The 21,056-nt window shown below is 39.6% G+C and overlaps 3 protein-coding genes across 9 annotated transcripts in view; 1 reads left to right on the top strand and 2 right to left on the bottom strand.

Moving 5' to 3' along the window:
* Positions 1 to 8,283, top strand: part of apc2 (APC regulator of WNT signaling pathway 2) — a 30,078-nt gene extending 21,795 nt beyond the window's left edge. The window contains exon 15 of the mRNA XM_017477397.3: positions 76 to 8,283. Within this exon, the coding sequence (XP_017332886.1) occupies positions 76 to 5,668 (5,593 nt within the window). The 3' untranslated portion in view covers positions 5,669 to 8,283. The remainder of the gene's footprint in view (positions 1 to 75) is intronic.
* Positions 8,284 to 8,732: 449 nt separating this feature from the next.
* On the bottom strand, positions 8,733 to 12,358 carry c10h19orf25 (chromosome 10 C19orf25 homolog). Of its 4 annotated transcripts, none has more exons than XM_017477286.3 (3): positions 12,258 to 12,358; positions 11,980 to 12,160; positions 8,733 to 10,526 (listed from the first exon to the last, which is right to left on the bottom strand). In XM_017477286.3, exons 2-3 carry the CDS (start codon positions 12,119 to 12,121, stop codon positions 10,351 to 10,353), a joined length of 318 nt encoding a protein of 105 aa, XP_017332775.1. In that variant the 5' UTR covers positions 12,122 to 12,160; positions 12,258 to 12,358; the 3' UTR covers positions 8,733 to 10,350. The 4 variants fall into 4 exon arrangements, with proteins under 4 accessions (XP_017332775.1, XP_017332774.1, XP_053539005.1 ...); XM_017477285.3 differs by having other exon boundaries at positions 12,246 to 12,322; NM_001201226.2 differs by having other exon boundaries at positions 10,144 to 10,523; positions 12,246 to 12,297.
* Positions 12,359 to 16,137: 3,779 nt separating this feature from the next.
* On the bottom strand, positions 16,138 to 20,853 carry reep6 (receptor accessory protein 6). 4 transcript variants are annotated; one of them, XM_053683284.1, is made up of 8 exons: positions 20,517 to 20,604; positions 19,661 to 20,097; positions 19,263 to 19,356; positions 18,990 to 19,128; positions 18,679 to 18,847; positions 16,693 to 16,763; positions 16,508 to 16,531; positions 16,138 to 16,415 (listed from the first exon to the last, which is right to left on the bottom strand). In XM_053683284.1, the coding sequence occupies exons 2-7, from the start codon at positions 19,854 to 19,856 to the stop codon at positions 16,511 to 16,513; spliced, it is 690 nt and encodes a 229-aa protein (XP_053539259.1). In that variant the 5' UTR covers positions 19,857 to 20,097; positions 20,517 to 20,604; the 3' UTR covers positions 16,138 to 16,415; positions 16,508 to 16,510. The 4 variants fall into 4 exon arrangements, 3 of the variants coding, with proteins under 3 accessions (XP_053539259.1, XP_053539258.1, XP_017334494.1); XR_008397103.1 differs by having other exon boundaries at positions 16,508 to 16,763; XM_053683283.1 differs by having other exon boundaries at positions 16,138 to 16,763.
* Positions 20,854 to 21,056: the final 203 nt, after the last annotated feature.

The raw sequence follows: 21,056 nt of genomic DNA, 5'->3' as shown, positions 1-21,056 counted from the left end.
CTTGTTGGACTAATGTTTTCATCGGGTCTTTGTTTCAATTGCTTCACTAATATTTTCCCTTTTCCTGCTCTCTAGACAAGTCCTCAGGGATCACAACTGCCTGCAGACTTTGTTACAACACCTGCGATCACACAGTTTAACAATTGTGAGCAATGCATGTGGAACCCTGTGGAATCTGTCTGCTCGAAGTCCAAAGGACCAAGAACTACTGTGGGACCTAGGAGCTGTTAGCATGCTACGAAATCTCATTCATTCCAAGCACAAGATGATAGCCATGGGAAGTGCTGCTGCTCTGAGAAACCTCCTCACCAACCGTCCACTCAAATATAAAGATACTGCTGTTATATCACCAGGCTCCTGCATGCCCTCACTCTATATGAGAAAGCAGAAAGCACTGGAGGCTGAGCTAGATGCAAAGCACCTGGCAGAAACATTTGATTCAATCGAGAAGCAAAGCCCTAGGCATATGAACATTAACAAGCCCCTACGACACATTGAAAGCTTGGCCAAGGACTATGCCTCAGATTCTGGATGTTTCGATGATGATGAGGCCCCAAATGTTTCGAGTAGCATAGAAACAGGAACATTTTCCATGCTCTCTATGTTTCTGAATAACTCAAACTTCCTTCAGAATCAACCCCGCAGGAGGGAGGGAGAACTTGAGAGAGATATGGAGCCATTACAAACAGAGAATAAAAAGACACAATCTCCTGATGATGAAGTCACCATGGCAGCTGAAAAATTAGCAAAAAAGATCACCAATACTGTGGCTAAAATTGATAAGCTAGTGGAAAATATTACCATGCACACATCCTCAGAGGATAGCTTTAGTCTCAATTCTGAGGACCATTTTGCAGATTGGAATTATGGGCCTGATGATCTCCATGAGGCACGAGCAAAGCTGTGTTCTCCCTGCCATCTTTCTGATAATTCATTCTCACACAAAGACCATCTCAACAAAGCCCATGCTCTGTTACGGCTAAAAACAGTGAACTCAAGTATATCCAATGACAGCCTTAACAGTGGTAGCAATGGTGATGGCTGCTGTGGTAGTAATGATCAGATTCAAAGTTCCATTCGGCCAGCAGAGCAAAGACGTCCAAACAAGCTTGAACTCAAGGTGGCTCACAAGGAATTGCTAAATAGTGGTGCCAGTTTATCCAAATTAATATGTCAGAATGAGATACCTGAGAGAGATTCTGACATGGCAAAAGATTTCAAATTGCCTGACTGTAGCAGAGAAGAAGAAAAAGGCCAAGAACCTCTTATAGTGACACCAGCCACTGTATCAACCAGGGTATCTTCTGATGCCAGTATACCTACCATTAAGCTCTCCCCCTCCTATCAACATGTTCCACTAACCCAGAATGCCATGTTTGGTACAGTCAATGTTCAGGCATCCCAGGCAGTGAAAAAACAAGCATGGGTCCCCACTGTAACATCTGGAGAAAGTATTAGCAAGTTCTCTCCTATATGCTCTTCAAGAAGCCCAATAGGTCAACTAGAGACCCCACAGAAGTACTCGGTGGAGAATACACCAATCTGCTTCTCACGCTGTAGCTCTCTGTCCTCTCTTTCTTCTGGAGATGGAGACCTTGATGGACAAAGTGAAAATGATTTAGAGAGTGACTCATCTCTTGAAATTATTGAGGTGGAAGATGATGATATAATTAAGAAGGAAGAAGAAGATGAAACACTAGAGGATCTCAGTGATAGTCAACTGCTTATGACTGACCAGAAAACTTGCCCCACTACTAGCAGTATTTCTGATCCCATTGAGATTCCAATGAGACATGAAAAGACATTTCTTAGGGAAGCAGCAGCAGTCATACTTGAGGACAGGACTCCATCCAGTTCCTCTGAGAATTATCTTCATGAGACGCCGCTTGTGATGAGTCGTTGTAGCTCTGTAAGTTCACTGGGTAGCTTTGAGTCTCCATCAATTGCCAGTTCTATCCAAAGTGATCCTTGTAGTGAAATGATAAGTGGAACTGTGAGTCCAAGTGATCTCCCAGACAGCCCAGGACAAACCATGCCACCCAGTCGCAGTAAGACTCCATGCTGTGCTGAAGCAAGTGCACCAGAGCAGCAAAATATTGGTGGTATTGGAGGCCAGTGGGAAAATGGCTTGCGTAAGTTCATGGAAATTGCTGATTTGAAGGAAAGGTTTAACTTGCCACAAGACCTAGACACGATGATCTACTTCACTGTTGAAAAACCGTTAGAGAACTTTTCCTGTGCATCTAGTCTTAGTGCCCTTCCTCTGCATGAGCACTATGTCCAAAAAGATGTAGAGCTCAAACTTACTCCTTTGTTAAATCAACAAGACAATGAACCAGTATACTCTGGTAAGAGAAATCCTGCTAATTATCCATCATGTGTGGATCAAGATCAGTACAGTGAGGGCAACTCAGATGATGACATTGAAATTCTCAAAGAGTGCATTAATTCAGCCATGCCCTCAAGGTTTAAGAAAGTAAGACCCACTTTAATGTCTACACTCTCAAACCAAGTACTTAACACCCAAGCTCGAAGATCTGTGCAGTTACCAGTCTACATGGTGCTCCAGAATAATAACAATCAGATGTGTTCTGGGAGGAAGGCTGGAATGTCTGCGAAAGATATTCATCACGATGATTCTTCATACACTGATTCCGCTGAAGGTACTCCTGTTTATTTTTCAAGCACCACTTCCTTAAGTGATGAGACTCTTCAATATCCCCTCAAAGTGAAGGGTTCAAGAGATTGGCGTTCCAGAAATAAAGAGACACAGGAGCTTATTGATACAGAGGCAAAAAGAATCGAAGAGTTGCGTCTATTTTCTCGTTTCCATAAATCATCTAAAATGGCATGTCAATCTGAAATAGTAACAAACCAAATGAACAAAACCATTAAACATATGACTCCTACCCAAAGATTACTTATACAAAGTAAGGAAATGGCAGCAAAGATGACTCAGCAAAGAGTCCAAAGCCAATCCCCAATCAGACAAATACAAAAGCAGGGACAGGGGCTGTCACAAAGTATGCCCCATATAGCCCCTCCAATCATAAAGCCAAGTAAAGAGGCGTACCCAAGTCAGAAATCATACTCTAGAAGTAAAGCACAAGAAAATGCAGCTTTTCACTCCATGCGTCATCCAGCAGCAACAGAGGAAGCCATGTACTCCTTTCACGATACTGATATGGCTAACAGTGATGGGGTGATGACAAGAGGTAGACAGAAACAGTTTAATAATTTAAACAAAAATAATGTAGGTCTGCACTATGCTAATTCAAAAGGTCGTGCGGACAATTTCCAGAGACATGGGTTTCACAGAATCAAGCAAAATCTAATTATGGAAGAAGCACCCCCATGTTACTCTCTCAGCTCATCTCTCAGCTCCTTGAGTGATGTAGAGATGTTTGAGGAACAGGGGAAAGGTCAGCATGTAAAGTTGAGAAATAAATACAATATAACATCCAACACAAGTCAGTGTACCCTAAAAACCCAGCAAGGCCAAAATAAATATGAAGACAACACTTCACCAAGTTCTGTCAGCCTGGACTCAGAAGATGATCTTTTGTTAAAATGCATAACATCCGCTATGCCAAAGCAAAAGAAAAAGCAAGCCACCAGAAAAAGGAAAGGAGAGACTAAACAAAAACAGAAAACTACTCAAAAGGAAACAGGGCATTGGGATCCTGAAGATGATCTGGACAGTGAAGAAATGGCATCTGATAAAGATTCAGATCTCAACAGTGTTGAATGGAGGGCAATACAGGAGGGTGCAAATACAATAATCACAAAGTTACAAGCTTCAAAGTCCCAGGAACCATCATCAGAATCAGACTCTGTTCTTTCATTTATATCTGGATCCAGCTTTACCCCAAAGCCTGACACCAATGACAAGAAGAAGCTGGTCAAAGAAAACAAAAAGGCAAATAAGCCACTTGATTTTGCCCCACGTAAACCAGTACCGAACTTCCCTGTAGTTTTCAGAGGCAGAACAGTGATATACACTCCCAAGAAAGAGAAAATGCTTTCACAGCGGCCACCACCTAAGAAGGTGATGCCTAAACCCGATGGCCCAAAAAATCCTTCCTTAGCTCAACACCGGTCCAGAAGTCTTCATAGGTTGGGGCACCTTAGTGACTCTACTCAGTTTTCATTACCCAAGAGAAGTTCAACTCCTCCTGCCAGGATTCCAAAGAGTTCCTCATCTGGATCATCTCAAAGTTCAACTCCCTCAAGGCAACCTCCGAAAAAAGTAGCCCCCTCGACCCAAACAGTTAAACAAAATCAGAAAACGGTGACCTCAGATCCAGACAGTCCACCAGACAAAAAAAGAGGCACCTCCATGTCCAATCAAAACCCAAGATCTGCTGACAACAAAACACAGAAATCTCCTGTCCGAATACCATTCATGCAGAATTCATCAAAGCAGTCAAAAGCAGTTTCACCATTAGTAACCAACCAGCTTGCAAGCATTAGTAGACAAAATAGTCAGTTATCAGGAAAGAGAATTTCACCAGCCAATCGACTGGACTTAGTTCGCATGACCTCTGCTCATTCAAGCAGTGGTGAATCAGATCACAATGGGTTCCTTAGACAACTTACTTTTATCAAAGAATCAAGACAGAATGTTCCTTGCTCACGATCTGTTCCTACATCCCAACATGTATCTCCGCGAAGAACATGTCCAGGAGCCCCAGCAGTTTTCCTATGTTCTTCTCGCTGTCAAGAACTGAAGCCAGCAGCACAAGGTCCAAGAAGAGTGCAGGGACCCCAAGGGCCAAGGTATAGTCATGAACAAGGCATCCTCAAGCAGAGTGAGGCTCTACCAAGGGCAAACTCCAGTGACAGGAACTTTACAGTGAAACGTCCAGCCAGGAGAACAAGTTCAGAAAGTCCCTGCAGGATGCCTCAGAGAACTTTACCCGAGTCAAATCTAAGGGAGACAAGAGAGGATACGTTCAAAAGGTATTCTTCGTCCCCCAGTATAAATATCTTAAGTCGTGTTACCAGTCGCTCCTCATTGCGCTCATCTTCTTCAGACTCAAGTGTCAAGGCCAAGAGTGAGAAGGACACAAAACAGAGGCAGAATAGAGCTGGATCACGGAATAATAACAATAAAGTCACCTGGAGGAGAATCCGTGATGAAGATGTTCCCCAGATATTAAAGAGCACTCTCCCACCAACTGCACTTCCACTGGTGCCTTCCCCTGAAGGGCACAAACCAATGCCACCACCACTGCCAGGAAAATTGCCAACAATTACACTAATATCACGCAAGACGAGTGATGCAACGGTTCAAACCGAGGACTTATCGACTAATAAAACCAACTCAAGCACATCACCTACAATTGAAAATGGTTCTATGATTTCAGAAGAGGTAGCTAGGATGGCCTTTCTCAGAAGAATTGGCCTGGCCTCTGGGAATAACCTGCAAGATGGAGATTCTGATGGATCCCTCAAAAACTACAGCACAGCTTCGACCTCAACCTTTCAATCTGTGGAGAGCGGTCATAGTGGGGTCATAGGTCCCTTCCGTCAGAGCGCTCCCAGCAAGGCTGTCAGAGTAACTCCATTCAACTATGTCCCCAGCCCTATGACCTATTGCTCTCAAGAAACACAGAGCCAAGCAGCAACAATCCCTGAGAAGTCTGGTGAAAAACTTGAATCGTAGTGCCATTGTTGAAAGGTTGACTTGTTCCTGATTCTATAAAAACTCAGGTGGTTTAATGAGCAACATTATCTGTATACCTCGGATGTTGCTTTTGACAGACATTGTATTCATGGGTTTTGTATTTTTATCACAGGAAGCTGGGTGTAGACAAATTAGCATGAACAGTGGAATCTTTCATCAAACCACAATGGTTTTAAGCTACGTATGGAACTTGACATAAACATGAAGCTGAACTTTTTTTGACAGTTTTGTAAAGTTACATTTATGAACCATTGCTTGTTCTGTTGGAAATCCTAATCACACAAAATACATACTCTACTTTATGGACCACAGTAGACAGTTCTGCATTCATGAAGAATAATATGCAAATCATCCAATGTAAGAGACTCGTTCATTTAAAAAAAAAAAAAAAAAAAGTTCCACCTCCAACCTGAAAAGACTGTTACATTGCAAGAGACAAAACACAAACATGTATGCATTACAAGTATACCATTATTTCTTGTATGCCATTATTCCACACTGTCAATTATTCTAAAAGCCCTTAGCCTTCACTTTTATTATTGCAGATAGATATATTTGTGGTAGATCAGCCCAACTTAGCAGCGCAAAAGCATAATGTAATGTTGGAATTTAGTGATGCTGTTGTATATAACTGCAGACAAAGTCTCTCTAATGCTTCCCAGTAAGCAAAAAGTATCCTGCGGCACTACTGCATGCATGCTTAATAGTCACTTAGTGCACATATGTATGTATGTTATTAATGTTGAACAATCTTTCCTCTGAGAATAAGTATCGAGGAAATTATGGGGGGAAATAATCACACATCAGTATTACTTGTTAAACTGTTCGACAATTATATGTAAAACACTTAGGTGGTTGTACAGTGTTTCTGCTTGTTGAATGCTTTGGTAATGTCAGTTTGTGTATGATCAGGTATGCTTGTGTCATCAAAAGCAAGAAAAATCAAATGTGATTTGGGGGAAATACTCAAGAAGAACAATGTAAAACCTCTCTGATCAACTTTCACTATACAGTGCCCTCCACTAATATTGGTACCCTTGGTAAATATGAGCAAAGAAGGCTGTAAAAAAATTGTCATTATTGTTTAACCTTTTGATCTTTTGTTCATAAGATTCACAAAAATACTCTTGTGGATATCAAACAATTGCAAACACAACAGGTTTATCACCAAAAAAATCTTTGTAAAATATTGGTGTGCAACAATTATTGACACCCTTTAAGTCAATACTTTGTGCTACCTCTCTTTGCCAAGATAACAGCTCTGAGTCTTCTCCTATAACGCCTGATGAGGTTGGAGACTATATGGCAAGAGATATGAGACCTTTCCTCCATACAGAATCTCTCCAGATCCTTCAGATTTTGAGGTCCACACTGGTGGACTCTCCTCTTCAGTTCACCCCACAGGTTTTCTATGGGGTTCAGGTCAGGGGACTGGGATGGCCATGGCAGGGCCTTGATTTTGTGGTCAGTAAACCATTTTTGTGTTGATTTTGATGTATGTTTTGGATTATTGTCCTGCTGGAAGATCCAACCATGGCCCATTGCAAGCTTTCTGGCAGAGGCAGTCAGGTTTTCATTTAATATCTGTTGATGTTTGATAGAGTCCATGATGCCATGTATCCTAACAAAATGTCCAGGTCCTCTGACAGAAAACAGCCACAAAACATTAAAGAGCCACCTCCATATTTAACCGTGGGCATGAGGTACTTTTCCATATGGCTATCTCTCTGTGTGCTCCAAAACCACCTCTGGTGTTTATTGCTAAACAGCTCTATTTTGGTTTCATCTGCCCATAGAACCCGATCCCATTTGAAGTTCCAGTAGTGTCTGGCAAACTGAAGATGCTTGAGTTTGTTTTTGGATGAGTAGAGGGTTTTTTTCTTGAAACCTTTCCAAACACCTTGTAGTGATATAGATGACTTCGGATTGTAGTTTTGGAGACTTTCTGACCCTAAGATGCAGCTAACTTCTGCAATTCTCCAGCTGTGATCCTTGGAGATTTTTTGGCCACTCGAACCATCCTCTTCAATGCATTGAGATGATATAGACACACGTCCTGTTCCAGGTTGCTTCATAACATTTCCAGTTGACTGGAACTTCTTAATTATTGCCCTGATGGTGGAAATGGGTATTTTCAATGCTTGTCCTATTTTCTTATACCTACTTTCCATTTTCTGAAGCTCAACAACCTTTATGTGCACATCACAGCTATATCCCTTGGTCTTACCCATTGTTACGAATGACTAAGGGAATGTGGCCTATGTGTTACAGGAAGTCATGGTTGAACAATTTCCTGTTCCTAGTCACCCAGGTGTACTAAAATAAGTAAAATATCAATAGGAATAAACTTGTTATATTTTTCTCATATGAATTCATAGGGGTGCCAATAATTGTTGCACACCTATATTTAACAAAGATTTTATTTTTATAAACCTGTGTTGTGTTTGCAATTGTTTGAGATCCATGAGACCGGAATAGTTTTGTGAATTTTTTGAACAAACGGTTAAACAATAAAGACACTTTTTCACAGCCTTCTTTGCTCATATTTACCAAGGATGCCAATATTAGTGCAGGACACAATAACTGATGTTACTTTTAAATTCAAAGGCAATTTCTGAAATCACCACAAAACAAGTACATGGACAGCAGAACGCTACCAGTTAAATCTTCTTTTCAGATAGCTATATGATGAACTGATCAACTAAAAATGGGCTTTGAAGAATTAAACAGAAATATCTAATGCGCTCTCTCTACATATAAATGTATCAGTATAATGAATTAATATTGCAGCCCTAAACCTATTAAAGTCATTTGTATCCATTTAAGCCTTGCTAGCGATCGCTGCAACAGCTTGGCCAGGTTTTCATACTAACAGATGCTTTCAAACAAGAAACACAAGTGATTCCGAGTGTTGTTTAGATTGCAGTCATTCACACAAATAATGCTTTGAGTGTTAGAGCCCAATATACTCAAGTCAGCAGAAAAAGCTCAACCCAAATTGTAATTCTTGCAAAAATTTGAATAAATCAGAGTAAAATATTCCTTGAATTCTCATTTATTAGGGGTATAGAAATGAGGCACAGGTCCATAAGTGAAAAATGTTCAAGTGTTAATGTATTTAAATAAGCAGGTAGGTAACGATTGGTGTTCTTGAGTATAGTTGTTGGAGCAAAATCTTTAAACCCATCTCCCAGCACTGTTATACACTGAAATGTTACGGCTACTTTGCCAAACACTAAACTCTGAATGTATTTGAGACCAACGGTATTATACATTGATGGTCAACGTTTGCTTTCCATAATAAATGTTCACATTAAGCTTCAGTGTGAATTTCCTGTTTAAGATTCTCATTTCCTTTCAGTTATTCAGTGTCCATTCAGTTCAACTGCCCATGTATGCAAATGTATTTAATGTAAAGCATTTAAACAGAACTTGATTTGATATTTAGCCTCGCTACTGTAGATCTTCAACGTGTTCTGTATGTATTACAGAACTATGTTATGAACTCTTCTATACTATGAGTCACAGAGTGGAAATAATGAATGCACATTATGCAATTTGAGTTCATTACAACTGATTGATAAAGTGTGACAGTTGACATTAAAGTGCACCTATTATGGTTTTGAAACGTGCCTAATTTTGTTTTAAAGGTCTCGTACAATAGATCTACATGTATATAAGATAAAAAAAACACTTTAATGTGCTCATAATTGAAACTGCAGCATTCCCTTTTTTTCCCCAGCGTCTAAAACGACTCGTTAAATGATCCGTTCTAAAGGATTCATTCTTAACTCCTCCTTTCAGAGAGCATACTCTGCTCTGATTGGTCAGATGTCCCAGTCTGTTGTGATTGGTCTACCACTGTCAGCGAGCAGCTAATGAAAACCAGAGGCGGGGCTTTTTGTTACAAACCCACATAGATTAGTACAGGAAGTAAGTCTGGGATTAATAACGACTCGTTTCAGCTGTTCAGAATCGGTTCCTTCTTTTAGGAGTCAATAACTCAGTTTGTCGTGCACTATGATTTTTAAAATTTTGCAGACTTTTTACATTCACAAACAGCTCTGTAACACACTACATAAAAGGTCATATCTAAAAAACCATAATAGGTGCACTTTAAAGGTTGCAATATTCCAGGTCAAGAAGAGGCAGTCTTTATACTGTACCAGGCACAAAGAATGCAATAAGGTAGACAGTAATTTAGCCATGTTTTAGACTGTTCAAGGTATCTGCAAACAAAATAATGATAATTACATTGTATTGTTAATACACAACATTAATAAGCAGTAATGGCAAAAGAAATTACAAGGAATTTTTGGGGTAATGATAGTTTTTGTTGGTGTAGTGTGGTGTAGTTATGAGCAAAGAGCACCCTGTCTGTTCTCACACACAATCGCTGATCTATATCAATTCCTCACAACATGAAGATGAACAACTTTTTTTTGTTTTTTTTCCAAAGCTGCCTTTGGGCCTGGTATATTTGCTGGAAATGTCTTACAGTTCATGGTGGACTTCAAAATGTCTTTACATGCAACAGGATATCGTCAGTGCACTGACTCAGGCTCCGAAGTATTTCCAAAGACAATCAAGTCCCCATATAAACCATTTCATGTGGTAAGTCAATACCAAGAAGTAAGAAGTCCCCAGGAGCACATGATCAGTCAGAGAGCTCTGCCCTTCACTGCTGCCACACTTTGTTCTAAAGACTCCCCCACCATCCTGAGCTCATCTCTTCTCCTTGTTAGGTCAATGCGAGCCTCCTGTAGCCTCTCGTTCAGCTCCAGGTAGTGCCGGCTTTGCACGTAGCGGGCCTCCGCTTCATTGGTGGGTAATCCTGCTTTCAAACATTGAAGATTACATTAGCGAACCTTTTTCTTTCCACGTACAATACAAACACATTCAAAATTAAGATTGAAACTACTGCTATGCCATGTGTATGACTGCATAAAACACTTCAACGCAATGACAGCTATACATAAATTATTATGGTTTTGAAACGTGCCTAATTTTGTTTTAGAGATCTCATACAAAAGATTTACATGAATCCAAGGGTAAAAAAAACACTTTAATGTGCTCATAATTTAAACTGCAGCATTACCTTCCACCCCCCCACCCTCATCCCCCCACCCCCAATTGGTTAAATGAATAGTTCTAAACTCCTCCTTTCAGAAAGCATACTCTGCTCTGATAGGTCAGATGTCACAGTCTGTTGTGATTGGTCTACCTCTGTGAGCAAGAAGCCAATGAAGACCAGAGGCAGGGTTTTGTGTTACAAACCTACATAGATTTGTACAGGAAGCAAGTCTGGAATTACTAACGACTCGTTTCAGTTGTTCAGAATCGGTTCCTTCATTTTGGGAGTCAATAACTCCGTCTGTCGTGCGCTTTGATTTTTGAAACTTTGCAGACTTTTTACATTCACAAACAGCTCTATAACACACTACATGAACGGTAATATCTGAAAAACCACAATAGGTGCACTTTAAGACGTATCCCAGGAGGCCTAGTAAGTCTGAGCAAAACAATCATGTTATTAAAACAATGCATCCCCCATCATTAAAATTCTAACCATTTAGGTGTATACGACTTTCTTCGATAAACAATCACAGGACATGGTCCTTCACACTGCTGTGCATAGTATATTCAGTGTGGTCATAAACTAAGTATTGGGGTTCATGCTGTATATCATGTGAACATCTTCAAGTGTCATGATACAAAGGAGTCTCTAGTGTCAAACACTTTTAACAGTCTGGATGTATGCTTTCTCTCTAACATGACAAACTACATTTTCTTTTTGTCTCATTAACTTTAACAGTGCAAAAAAGAATCTGGTGAGGGAATGGCTGTTTATAGTTGCTAGTACATGATAGGAGCTAAATTACTTCTTGAGGTTCCACAACATTAAATGTAACTATAAATGGTTAAAAAGTACAACCTGCTCTTTAGTTAAGAGAAAATTGGAATCAGGCTGCACCAGACCAAGCTATGAGTTATTATTTTCCAATTACAGCACAGTATTAATGTTTACATATCGCCCAGGCTGTTGGGGAAATGGCAACCAAACATCACTTCACTGTTTCTTAAGTTCTTATGGAGCATTCTTTAAACCAGAGTTTCCCAACCCTGGTCCTGGAGAACCACATTTCCCCTGCTCACACACACCTGCTCCAACTCAGGACATTTTTATTTCAGGTGTGTTGGGAGCAGGGAAAACACTCAAATGAGCAGGACAGGGGGTTCTCCAGGATCACAGTTGGGAACCTGTGCTTTAGACTTTAACAGAGCGTCACCTTCATTGGGGATTTGTAAAAACTTGAAGACCGGATCATTGGACTCGGCTCGGTTTATGTCCTCGATGATCTGGTCCACTGAAGGCAGGTCAGGTCGAGTTGGTAGAACCATTTTCTTCTTTCCTTTGGATGCCATGTTCATATCGCGCTCCTGCAGTAATGTCAGCTAGCTCTGCAGTGGCTTCAATACAGGCAACATAATTTCATTTTAAACAGCGACTACACGAGAATGCACACCACTTATGATACTTAATTATCGACAGGACCTGTTCACAAACCATCTGACGCGTCACTGCTGTACACAACTCCTTCTTCTTCTTCTTCTTCTGACTTCCCATGATCGCGCCATCTAGTGACTCGGAGCGGAGCTGTCCTCCAGCATAGACACGCCCTCCGTCGAGCTGTGATTGGTCAGTGATGTGTGTAGTTGTTCAGGGCTACGCTGTGATTGGTCAGTGCTGGTCTGTGATTGGTCATTGGTCATGTGTGCTCATGGACACGAAGATACATAAAAAGTCCTTTTTGTCACATAAAGCAAATTTATTGTTAACGTTGTGGAGTTTAAAAACCCCCATATGTTCTCAAATTAATATGAAATAACATATGAAGCGTTGAGATAAATGAAACGGATAATAAATAACGTTTCCAACTATTGAAAAGGATAATTATTCTGACAGTATAGTTTAGAGACCATGTAAATAAACTGACATATCAATCTATTAAAAATGAACAGTGTGAATAAACCGGGGGGTGGGGGTGGGGGTGTATTGAGCATGGCTTATAACAATTAAAGTCCTGTTTTTCTAGAAACTTCTACTATTACTGAAGAACACTGCAGTTACTTCCTGGATTCATTCGTTCATTTATTCATCCATTCATAACCGTATAATCCTGGTCATGGTCGATCCAGAGCCTATCCCAGGAACTGGGTATGAGGTGGGAATATCATGCAGGAGCAGTTTACCGTAGCCAATCCACCTACTGGCAGGTTTCTGGGAGCTAGGAGAAATATAGTTAAATTTGTGCCAAAACTAAACAAATAAATATACCATTTCACAAACAAACACAATCTGCTTTGCAAAGGAAAACTCGACTCTCAAACAAACAGAAAACAATTTTCTCACAAATGCAGCTAAGCAACTTCGTCTTCCAAACCAACAGATGGCGCTATCGGCCAATTTACACTTGTCTCCCAGGAGCAGCATTACAACACGCATTACATTACAGCACAATAGAAAATAGTTAATAGTATTTATTTATTTATTTATTTTGAAATTTTTAGGCGAATAAATAACAATAATGTGTACATACAGCTTTCAATCATACACATACAACACATAGGCTATATATGCGTATACAATGCAATTGTATATATGTAAAAACAGTAAGTGGTTAGCATGTTTGCCTCACACCTCCAGGGTTAGAGGTTCGATTCCCGTGTCTGCCCTGTGTGTGCGGAGTTTCCATGTTCTCCCCATGCTGCGGGGGTTTTCTCCGGGTACGCCGGTTTTCTCCCCTCAGTATAAGCCCCAGGTTCCCCTCCTTCCCTGAAGGATAAACTAAGCAGTATAGAAAATGGATGGATGGAAGATAAGGAAAAAAACACATATAGGCCTATTACTCATGGCACATGAAGGATCTGATTATAGTATAGTAGAAAAGAAATTTTTTTAAAAATTGTTATCAAGTAACCTCAAGGATTTAATAAAATACTCCATTTCAGGTAATTTTTAAGAAACCTATGCTTATGGCGGTAAAATTTTGCCAAAAGAATAAAGAATTTCAACCTAGCTTCTAGCACCTTGTTTTTATTTTCAAAATAACAAATAAACTTCCTTTATGCTTGAATCATAACTTAAATTAACTTTAGACAAACAGTAATTACTCAATTCACTCCAAAAAATATATCTCAGGTTTTCACTCTCATCATTAAAAAGGTACATGTATCGGTTACATCACAATATCTTGATAATAGTGTGTTGCATGGGTAGGATTCTAAAATTAACTTCTGCAATTTTATTTGATATGCAATACTTATACAGCAACAACCAAAGTTTTTTTAATCTACCAATAAGAGACATCCAATAAAAATGTCCTCTTGGGGCAATTGAGGTTCTAGCTTAGGAAAACTGGCATATAAACTTGTTAATGTCATAGAATAAAACGTGAAAGTATCTTGAGCTTATGTTAAACGCAGACCTTATTTTAGGATTTAATAAAAACACTATTTACTGCACTCTATTGTGGTGTAATGTAATGCGTGTTGTAATGCTAGTGTAAATTGGCTGATAGAGAAAATCTGCACTGAGACTTTTGTGAGAATAATCAACCGACGCATTTGTGAGAAAATCGCTTTCTGTTTGTTTGAGAGTCGAGTTTTCCTTTGCAAAGCAGATTGTGTTTATTTGCGAAATGGTATATTTATTTGTTTAGTTAAACCTGAGGACCCCACAGGAAACCCACATGGACATGGTGCAATCAGTGACCTGAGAATCGAACTAGTGACCCAGGAGCAATGCTATCCACTGTGCTTAATAAATAAACAATTCTAGCAGAGCAATACAGACTAACAGGTAAGACTATATTAACACTACTTCAAGTAACACATGATTGAAATATGTGCAAACCAGTGCTAAAATTACATCACTCTCTTTGTGTTTTCCTTATGTAAGGCTGGTGACAAGATGTCTGAACCCAGAGAGAACTACTCTCTGAGAACAAAGAACTGCTACGAGAACAAACACTCAACCGCTCTCTCACAAAATTAGCATATCCATCTGAATTAGTACATCAAGCTCTGTGGAGACTAGGAAATGTCTGAACCAGGAGAGAACCACTCTCTGAGGACGGGAACGAACAGCAGACCTCTCTCTCGCAGAATTAGCATCTCCGCTTGAATTAACACATCATGCTGAGTAGAGCCTAGGAAATCGTCACTACACTGTTTCCTCCTTCCTCTCCTCACACCCTTCTCTCTCTGTGTGTCGAGATCACTCTCAAACACACCCAAAGTCTATATACATTACATAACATGTTTTAATGAGAATAAGATGTCAACTATACATGTTTACTGTATGATACAAAAGGTCTCAGTGCGCCTGGAAAATATGGTCTCATTCCCTCAACAGCAGTTTAAATAAAATGGTAATGGTGTAAGTTTTGGATTTGATTGGAATGCAATGTTGCATGTAATTCTTTCTTATTATTATCAATAGTAGTGTTGGATTTGGATGTTTTCATACTTGGTTAAATAAATTAATAGACTTGATTATATTCTGAATTATTCTGAAATGACTGTCTCTAGTAAATCATGATAAGTCCTTAGTTAGTACAGGCTAACAATTTGGCATTAAGTTAAGTATACTTAGAGAGTGTACAGCCTCAATAGGAAATATCCGTTTAGGACAACATAAAGTCTAAATAGGATGAAGTCTAAACCTCTGATTACTGTAATATTCTTCTAGCTAACGTGTACATAGGAAACTATGGCATGATTATATAAAGCTAAGTCTACTCAAATATTATTGGTCTGTCTTTGTAGATTTAGTGGAAATGACCTCTGGCTAGAAATAACATTATTGTAATTAAGTGTTACTAACTAAGGGAACTAAGAGGCCAGACTAATGACTTGGCTCTATTTAAGTGTACTTAGTGGGTACACGCTCGATATGAAATACCCGTTTAGGACAACATAAAGTTGATCGACCAAGTCTAAATAAGGGGAAGTCTAAACCTCTGGTTATTGTAATCTTACTCTAGTTAATGTGTACATAGGAAACTATGGCATGATTATATAAAGCTAATTTGACTTAGATATTATTGGTCTGTCTCTGTAGATTTTACTGGTCATGACCTCTGTCTAGAGATAACGTTACTATAACTAAGTGTTAATATCTAAGAGTAATAAAGTACTATTTAGGAAAGGGTAAGCATGGGGCGGTCGTCTAAATAGTATTAGTCAATTACCTGGCTAATGACCAAGACTGGCGAGTTTGTGACCATGAGGTCCACGTACACGGCCGGCGCGAGACTCAACACGGAATCCGAATGAACAAGCACAACTTAAAGTATAGAATAAATTTGAATTAATCAAGTATAAAAGATCAAACGTATCGAAATATGAATAACTAAGAAATAAATACAACATCGAGGTTTTTACAATTGGAGTCAGATTTAATTTAAGAGAGAGTCAAGCAGAATTGTAATGACAAATTTAAATATATTCACATCGCTTTAAAAAGACAGGAACACGTGGGAATCCTTCTACCACGTCATTGGATACCGTCGTTGGACCAGTGTGTGGACCCTTACACTTAGCTGGTATTAGATAACATACTTCAAGTAAACTGCACAGGCTCATTATACCATTGTCTACTGATGTCCAGGTGATTTCATTCCTTGCCGTCCTGTGACTTTGGAAGTGGAACCCTGTGTGACTGTAAAAACAGATGTGAGATGATTTATTTTTATTAGTCAGTCAAAATCATCCGAGAAGTGCTGAGAGACCATAAAATACTCGAGCACTTACAGTTCAGTCTACCTTGGGTTCATTCTGTACAGGCATGCAAATGGAGAGATAAATTAATGATGGAAAAGGAGAAACGTGAAAAGAAAAATGAAAAGAACATGTGCAGCATTACCCTAGACTTAGGATTGGATTTATACAAGAAAGAACTAATAATATGATATCGGCGCATGGAGCTGTTTACATACAGATGGACCAGGAAGCTCTTTGGCAGCTGGCTCAGCTGGGTGAATCCTGTTTCTCACCAGAGTCTGAAGAACTGATACAAGCATGGGATAGTATAGAATAAGGGGGAAGAGAATAGCAAGGTTATTTTGATAGTAAACATATTATTATTATGGGTGTTCATATTCACATATGTGAGAAATGCTTTATTTTCTAAGTAGAAAAGTATTAGGTACCTTAAAGTGCAACTATTATGTGTTACAGAGCTGTTTGTGAATGTAAAAAGTCTGCAAAGTTTCAAAAATCAAATCGCACAACAAACAGAGTTAATGAGTACCAAAAGAAAGAACCGCTTCTGAACAGCTGAAACGAGTCTTTAGTAATTCCAGACTTTAGCCGCGTTCACACTAGCCTTTAGTGCTCCACTGACTTCGATCTGAAAACGGCAGACCGGAAATGCAAGCTCATGCATAGAATTTTCATACTACGTTGCATAATGAAAGTTCAAATCTGGTGAACTCTGACCTGCATAATCGTATCACGTGAAAACGTGTGACCAATAGATGATCGCGACGTCACTGTGTGACCTTTTTAGTAAAAAAAAAAAAAAAGAAAAAGAAAAAAAAAATTTTTTTTAATGGAAGCGTTAATTTTAGCGATATCGAACTATCCTGTACTTTACAACACAGATTTGAAAATTTTGACGGATGATGTCATGTCCTGTTCCCGCCTGTATTTGCAGCGGCGTCCCACAAAAATACGCATGCTTAAAGCCTAGTGTGACCACGCCATTACTTCCTGTACAAACCTATGTAGGTTTGTAATAAAAAACCCCGTTTCTAGTCTTCATTGGCTGCTCGCGGACAACGTGAACTTTGACCCGCCCTTAAACACTACAGTTCCTGTTGTCGCCATGAGTAGCAGACGTTGTTTTCTGTGCTGCAAAAGCAAAACCACTTCGCATAGACTCCCAAAGGATTAGGATGTAAAGCATCGGTGGTTATAATTCATTTTAAAACGATACCACACCAGTTCAACTCCGACTTTCGTTCGCCTTCCCGTCATTTCACCGACAACTGCTTCTCAAATCTAGCTGAAGTCAATGTGGGATTTGTGAAATGATTATTCATTAAAGACAGGGCTGTACCCACTTTATTTGGACCGTACTGCGCCTCTGGATCATAACCTGTAAGTATGATGAATTATTTATGTATATATTTTCTACCGAGTGTTCCAAATGCATGGTTTTGTGTTGTATACGCATACAGTCAGTGCACAGCTGTTAGTCTGTTAGCTGCTAACCTCTGCATACCGGCTAACTCACAATATTGGCAAACTACATACAAACTTACCACTGACAAACGTCCTGTTCTCGTCGTGCTTGCGATTGTGGTTCGGGTTGATCTTCAGATGTATCGCTATCGGACTCGGCTCAAATCGATAAGATAAAACTGACATTATTACTAAGCTGAAATTTAGATATGGTAGTAGGCGTTTCCTTTCCGACACGCGCCATAAGCAGTAGACCAGTCACAACAGACTGGGACATCTGACCAATCAGAGCAGAGTAGGCTCTCTGAAAGGAGGAGTTCAAAGTGAACGGATCCTTGAGCGAGTCGTTTGTGACCCTGACAAAAACAGGTGATGCTGCAATATAAATTATGAGAAAAGTAAAGCGTTTTTTGACCTTGGATGCATATAAACCTATTATATGAGACCTCTAAAAAAAAAATTAGGTACTTTTATGTAGCATAGTAGGTGCACTTTAAAAAGGTAGTCATTAAAAATATGTACATATCGATCCATTGAATACTTCAAAACCTTGGATTTATAGGATTTTGGCTTTATAGGCAAAAATAAGTTAATGGTATAAACGTTATGTTTCACAGATTATATATGTGTATATGTGTAATCAAAAACCTTTAGTGTATGCGAATGAACATAAACCATTCGCTAAGATTCAATACTATACCACTCCATGATGAACAGAGGAAAAATCATCACCATACCCTCTCTTGTAACAGTTTCTGCAGCTGTTATAGCCTTCCCGCTCAGATTGCAAACCATGTTGTCCATAGTGGCCTCGTGTTTGAGGAAGAGTGGTTGCACCAGACGCTTATACAACAGCTGCGAGCCATTCCAGGGTACTGGAGCCATGCACCATAACAAGAACAGGCACTAACAACACCCAGGGACAGGATAAATGGATGGTTTTAATATTGCAAGCAGTTAGTGCAAAAACTACATTAAGTAATCCATCGGTTTAAATTCTCTCATTATTGAATGAAACCATGTAGCAGTGCATGTATAATACACCTACTTTGCACAAATAGTAGAAAGGAAACCAGGACAGGAAGATGTCTGAGAAGAATTCCCCCACGCCAAAGAATCCATACACCACCCAGTAAGTTAGCCACTGTGTGTCATCGTCTTTGTTTGGACTCTCAATAGCCTTGATGCTGAAATCAGTCCAAAGCAAAAAGAATCAGAAAACCATGACACTGTCAGTTCCAAGTCAGCTATTAATGATTTTCATCATTTCATCATTAACTAACATGAATCTGTAGAAACCTTAAAAGTTTTAAACACCTACGAATAGTATGCAGGATAAACAAAGCCAATCAAGTTGCAGATCAGGGAGGCTCCATATCCAACCAATAAATAAAGTCCTGTTGCAGAAGCAGCTCCTATGAACACACAGGATATGCAGCATAATAAGCAAATTAATATTTCATCATGGAATTAATATACAGGTGCATCCTCAAAAATTTTAATATCGTGGAAAAGTTATTTTTGGAACTTTCATATATTCTAGATTCCTTACACATAAAGTGAAATATTGCAAACCTTTTTTTGTTTTAATTTTGATGATTACGGCTTACAGGTCATGGAAATAAAAAATCCAGTATCTCTAAATATTAGAATAAAGAATTTATAATACAGAAATTTAAAGCGGAGGAGAGCTCTAATCAGATAATTAACTCAAAACACCTGCAAAGGTTTCCTGAGGCTTTAATCTCTCAGTCTGGTTCAGTACACAACCATCATGGGGAAGACGAATGTTGCATTTCATTTGGAAATCAAGGTCCCAGAGTCTGGAGGAAGAGTGGAGAGGCACAGAATCCAAGTTGCTTGAAGTCCAGTGTGAAGTTTCCACAGTCAGTGATGATTTGGGTTGCCAGGTCATCTGCTGGTGTTGGTCCACTGTGTTTTCTCAAGTCGAGAGTCAGTGCAGCGTCTACCAGGAGATTTTAGAGCACTTCATGCTTCCATCTGCTGACGAGCTTTATGGAGATGCTGATTTCCTTTTCCAGCAGGACTCTGCACCTGCCCACAGTGCCAAAACTGCTAGTAACTGGTTTGCTGACCGTGGTATTACTGTGCTCGATTGGCCAGCCGACTCGCCTGACCCGAACCCCATAGAGAATCTATGAGAGACACCAGACCCAACAATACAGACGAGCTGAAGGCCGCTATCAAAACAACCTGGGCTTCCAGAACACCTCAGCAGTGCCACAGGCTGATTGCCTCCATGCCACGCCGCATTCATGCAGTAATCCGAGCAAAAGGATTAAAGCCACGACCGAGTATCGAGTGCATAAATTAACATACTTTTCTGAAGGTCGACATTTCTGTATTATAAATTCTCTCTCTTCCCCTCTCTCTTAAACATTTATTTATTTATTTATTTATTGATACACCCTGATTGTGTGTGTAATGCAACTTCTGCAAAATAAAGGATTGTTGATGCTATTCCCCCCCTTATTCCTCCATTTGAATGGGAAATCTTGTAGGGGGATATCATGCACAATCCAAGTTTGTGACTTGAAATAAACCACCATCTTACCTATTACAAGTAAACGCTTCTTAATTCCAGTCTTTTCTTCGATTTTGTTGAGGAAATCGGTTACAAAGTTCTTCTGGTTCAGAAAAGTATCGACGCGCTCTTTTAGCTTTGAAAGAAACGAAAACATGGTGACCTATGTCATGTAAAGGTGTCTTCGAATACCATGAATAATACCTAGTCTTTTTAAGTTAAACAATTGATTGTATGTACATGAATTTAATGTAAACATGCTACAGGTAACGAAGAGGAGATCTGCTGACGGGACAAGCTGCGACTTCATCCACTCAATCCGCTTTATGCAACAGAGATGACACCTAGGTTGCCAGATTGGTGCGGAAGGTGTTCTATTTCAGTCATCACTAATGCTTCACTGTACTATGACGTCACTAATCACTATGAACGACACATCACTAGTTCCTACTACTGGTTGCCATAGTAACATGGGTGGCGCATCTAGCATTCCACTTTTGACAACAAACCAGTTTTTTTGCTGCTAAAATAAAACATTCTGGAGGGAGATTGCAACAAAAAGTGAGTATG

The sequence above is a fragment of the Ictalurus punctatus genome, chromosome 10, assembly GCF_001660625.3.
Source record: "Ictalurus punctatus breed USDA103 chromosome 10, Coco_2.0, whole genome shotgun sequence".
Taxonomy (NCBI): Eukaryota; Metazoa; Chordata; class Actinopteri; order Siluriformes; family Ictaluridae; genus Ictalurus; species Ictalurus punctatus.
This window is presented reverse-complemented; position numbering and strand designations above follow the sequence as displayed.

What these genes read in the sequence shown, in the direction of transcription:
- reep6 (XM_053683283.1), bottom strand. Translation starts at nt 19,856, where the DNA reads ATGACCTGGCAACCCAAATCATCACTGACTGTGGAAACTTCACACTGG. An exon ending in CTTTCTACTATTTGTGCAAA is followed by an intron (nt 18,848 to 18,989) that starts GTAGGTGTATTA and finishes GGGTGTTGTTAG; the next exon opens with TGCCTGTTCTTGTTATGGTG. An exon ending in AGAAACTGTTACAAGAGAGG is followed by an intron (nt 16,764 to 18,678) that starts GTATGGTGATGA and finishes TGCTTGTATCAG; the next exon opens with TTCTTCAGACTCTGGTGAGA.
- c10h19orf25 (XM_017477286.3), bottom strand. Translation starts at nt 12,121, where the DNA reads ATGAACATGGCATCCAAAGGAAAGAAGAAAATGGTTCTACCAACTCGA. An exon ending in TTTACAAATCCCCAATGAAG is followed by an intron (nt 10,527 to 11,979) that starts GTGACGCTCTGT and finishes AATGTTTGAAAG; the next exon opens with CAGGATTACCCACCAATGAA.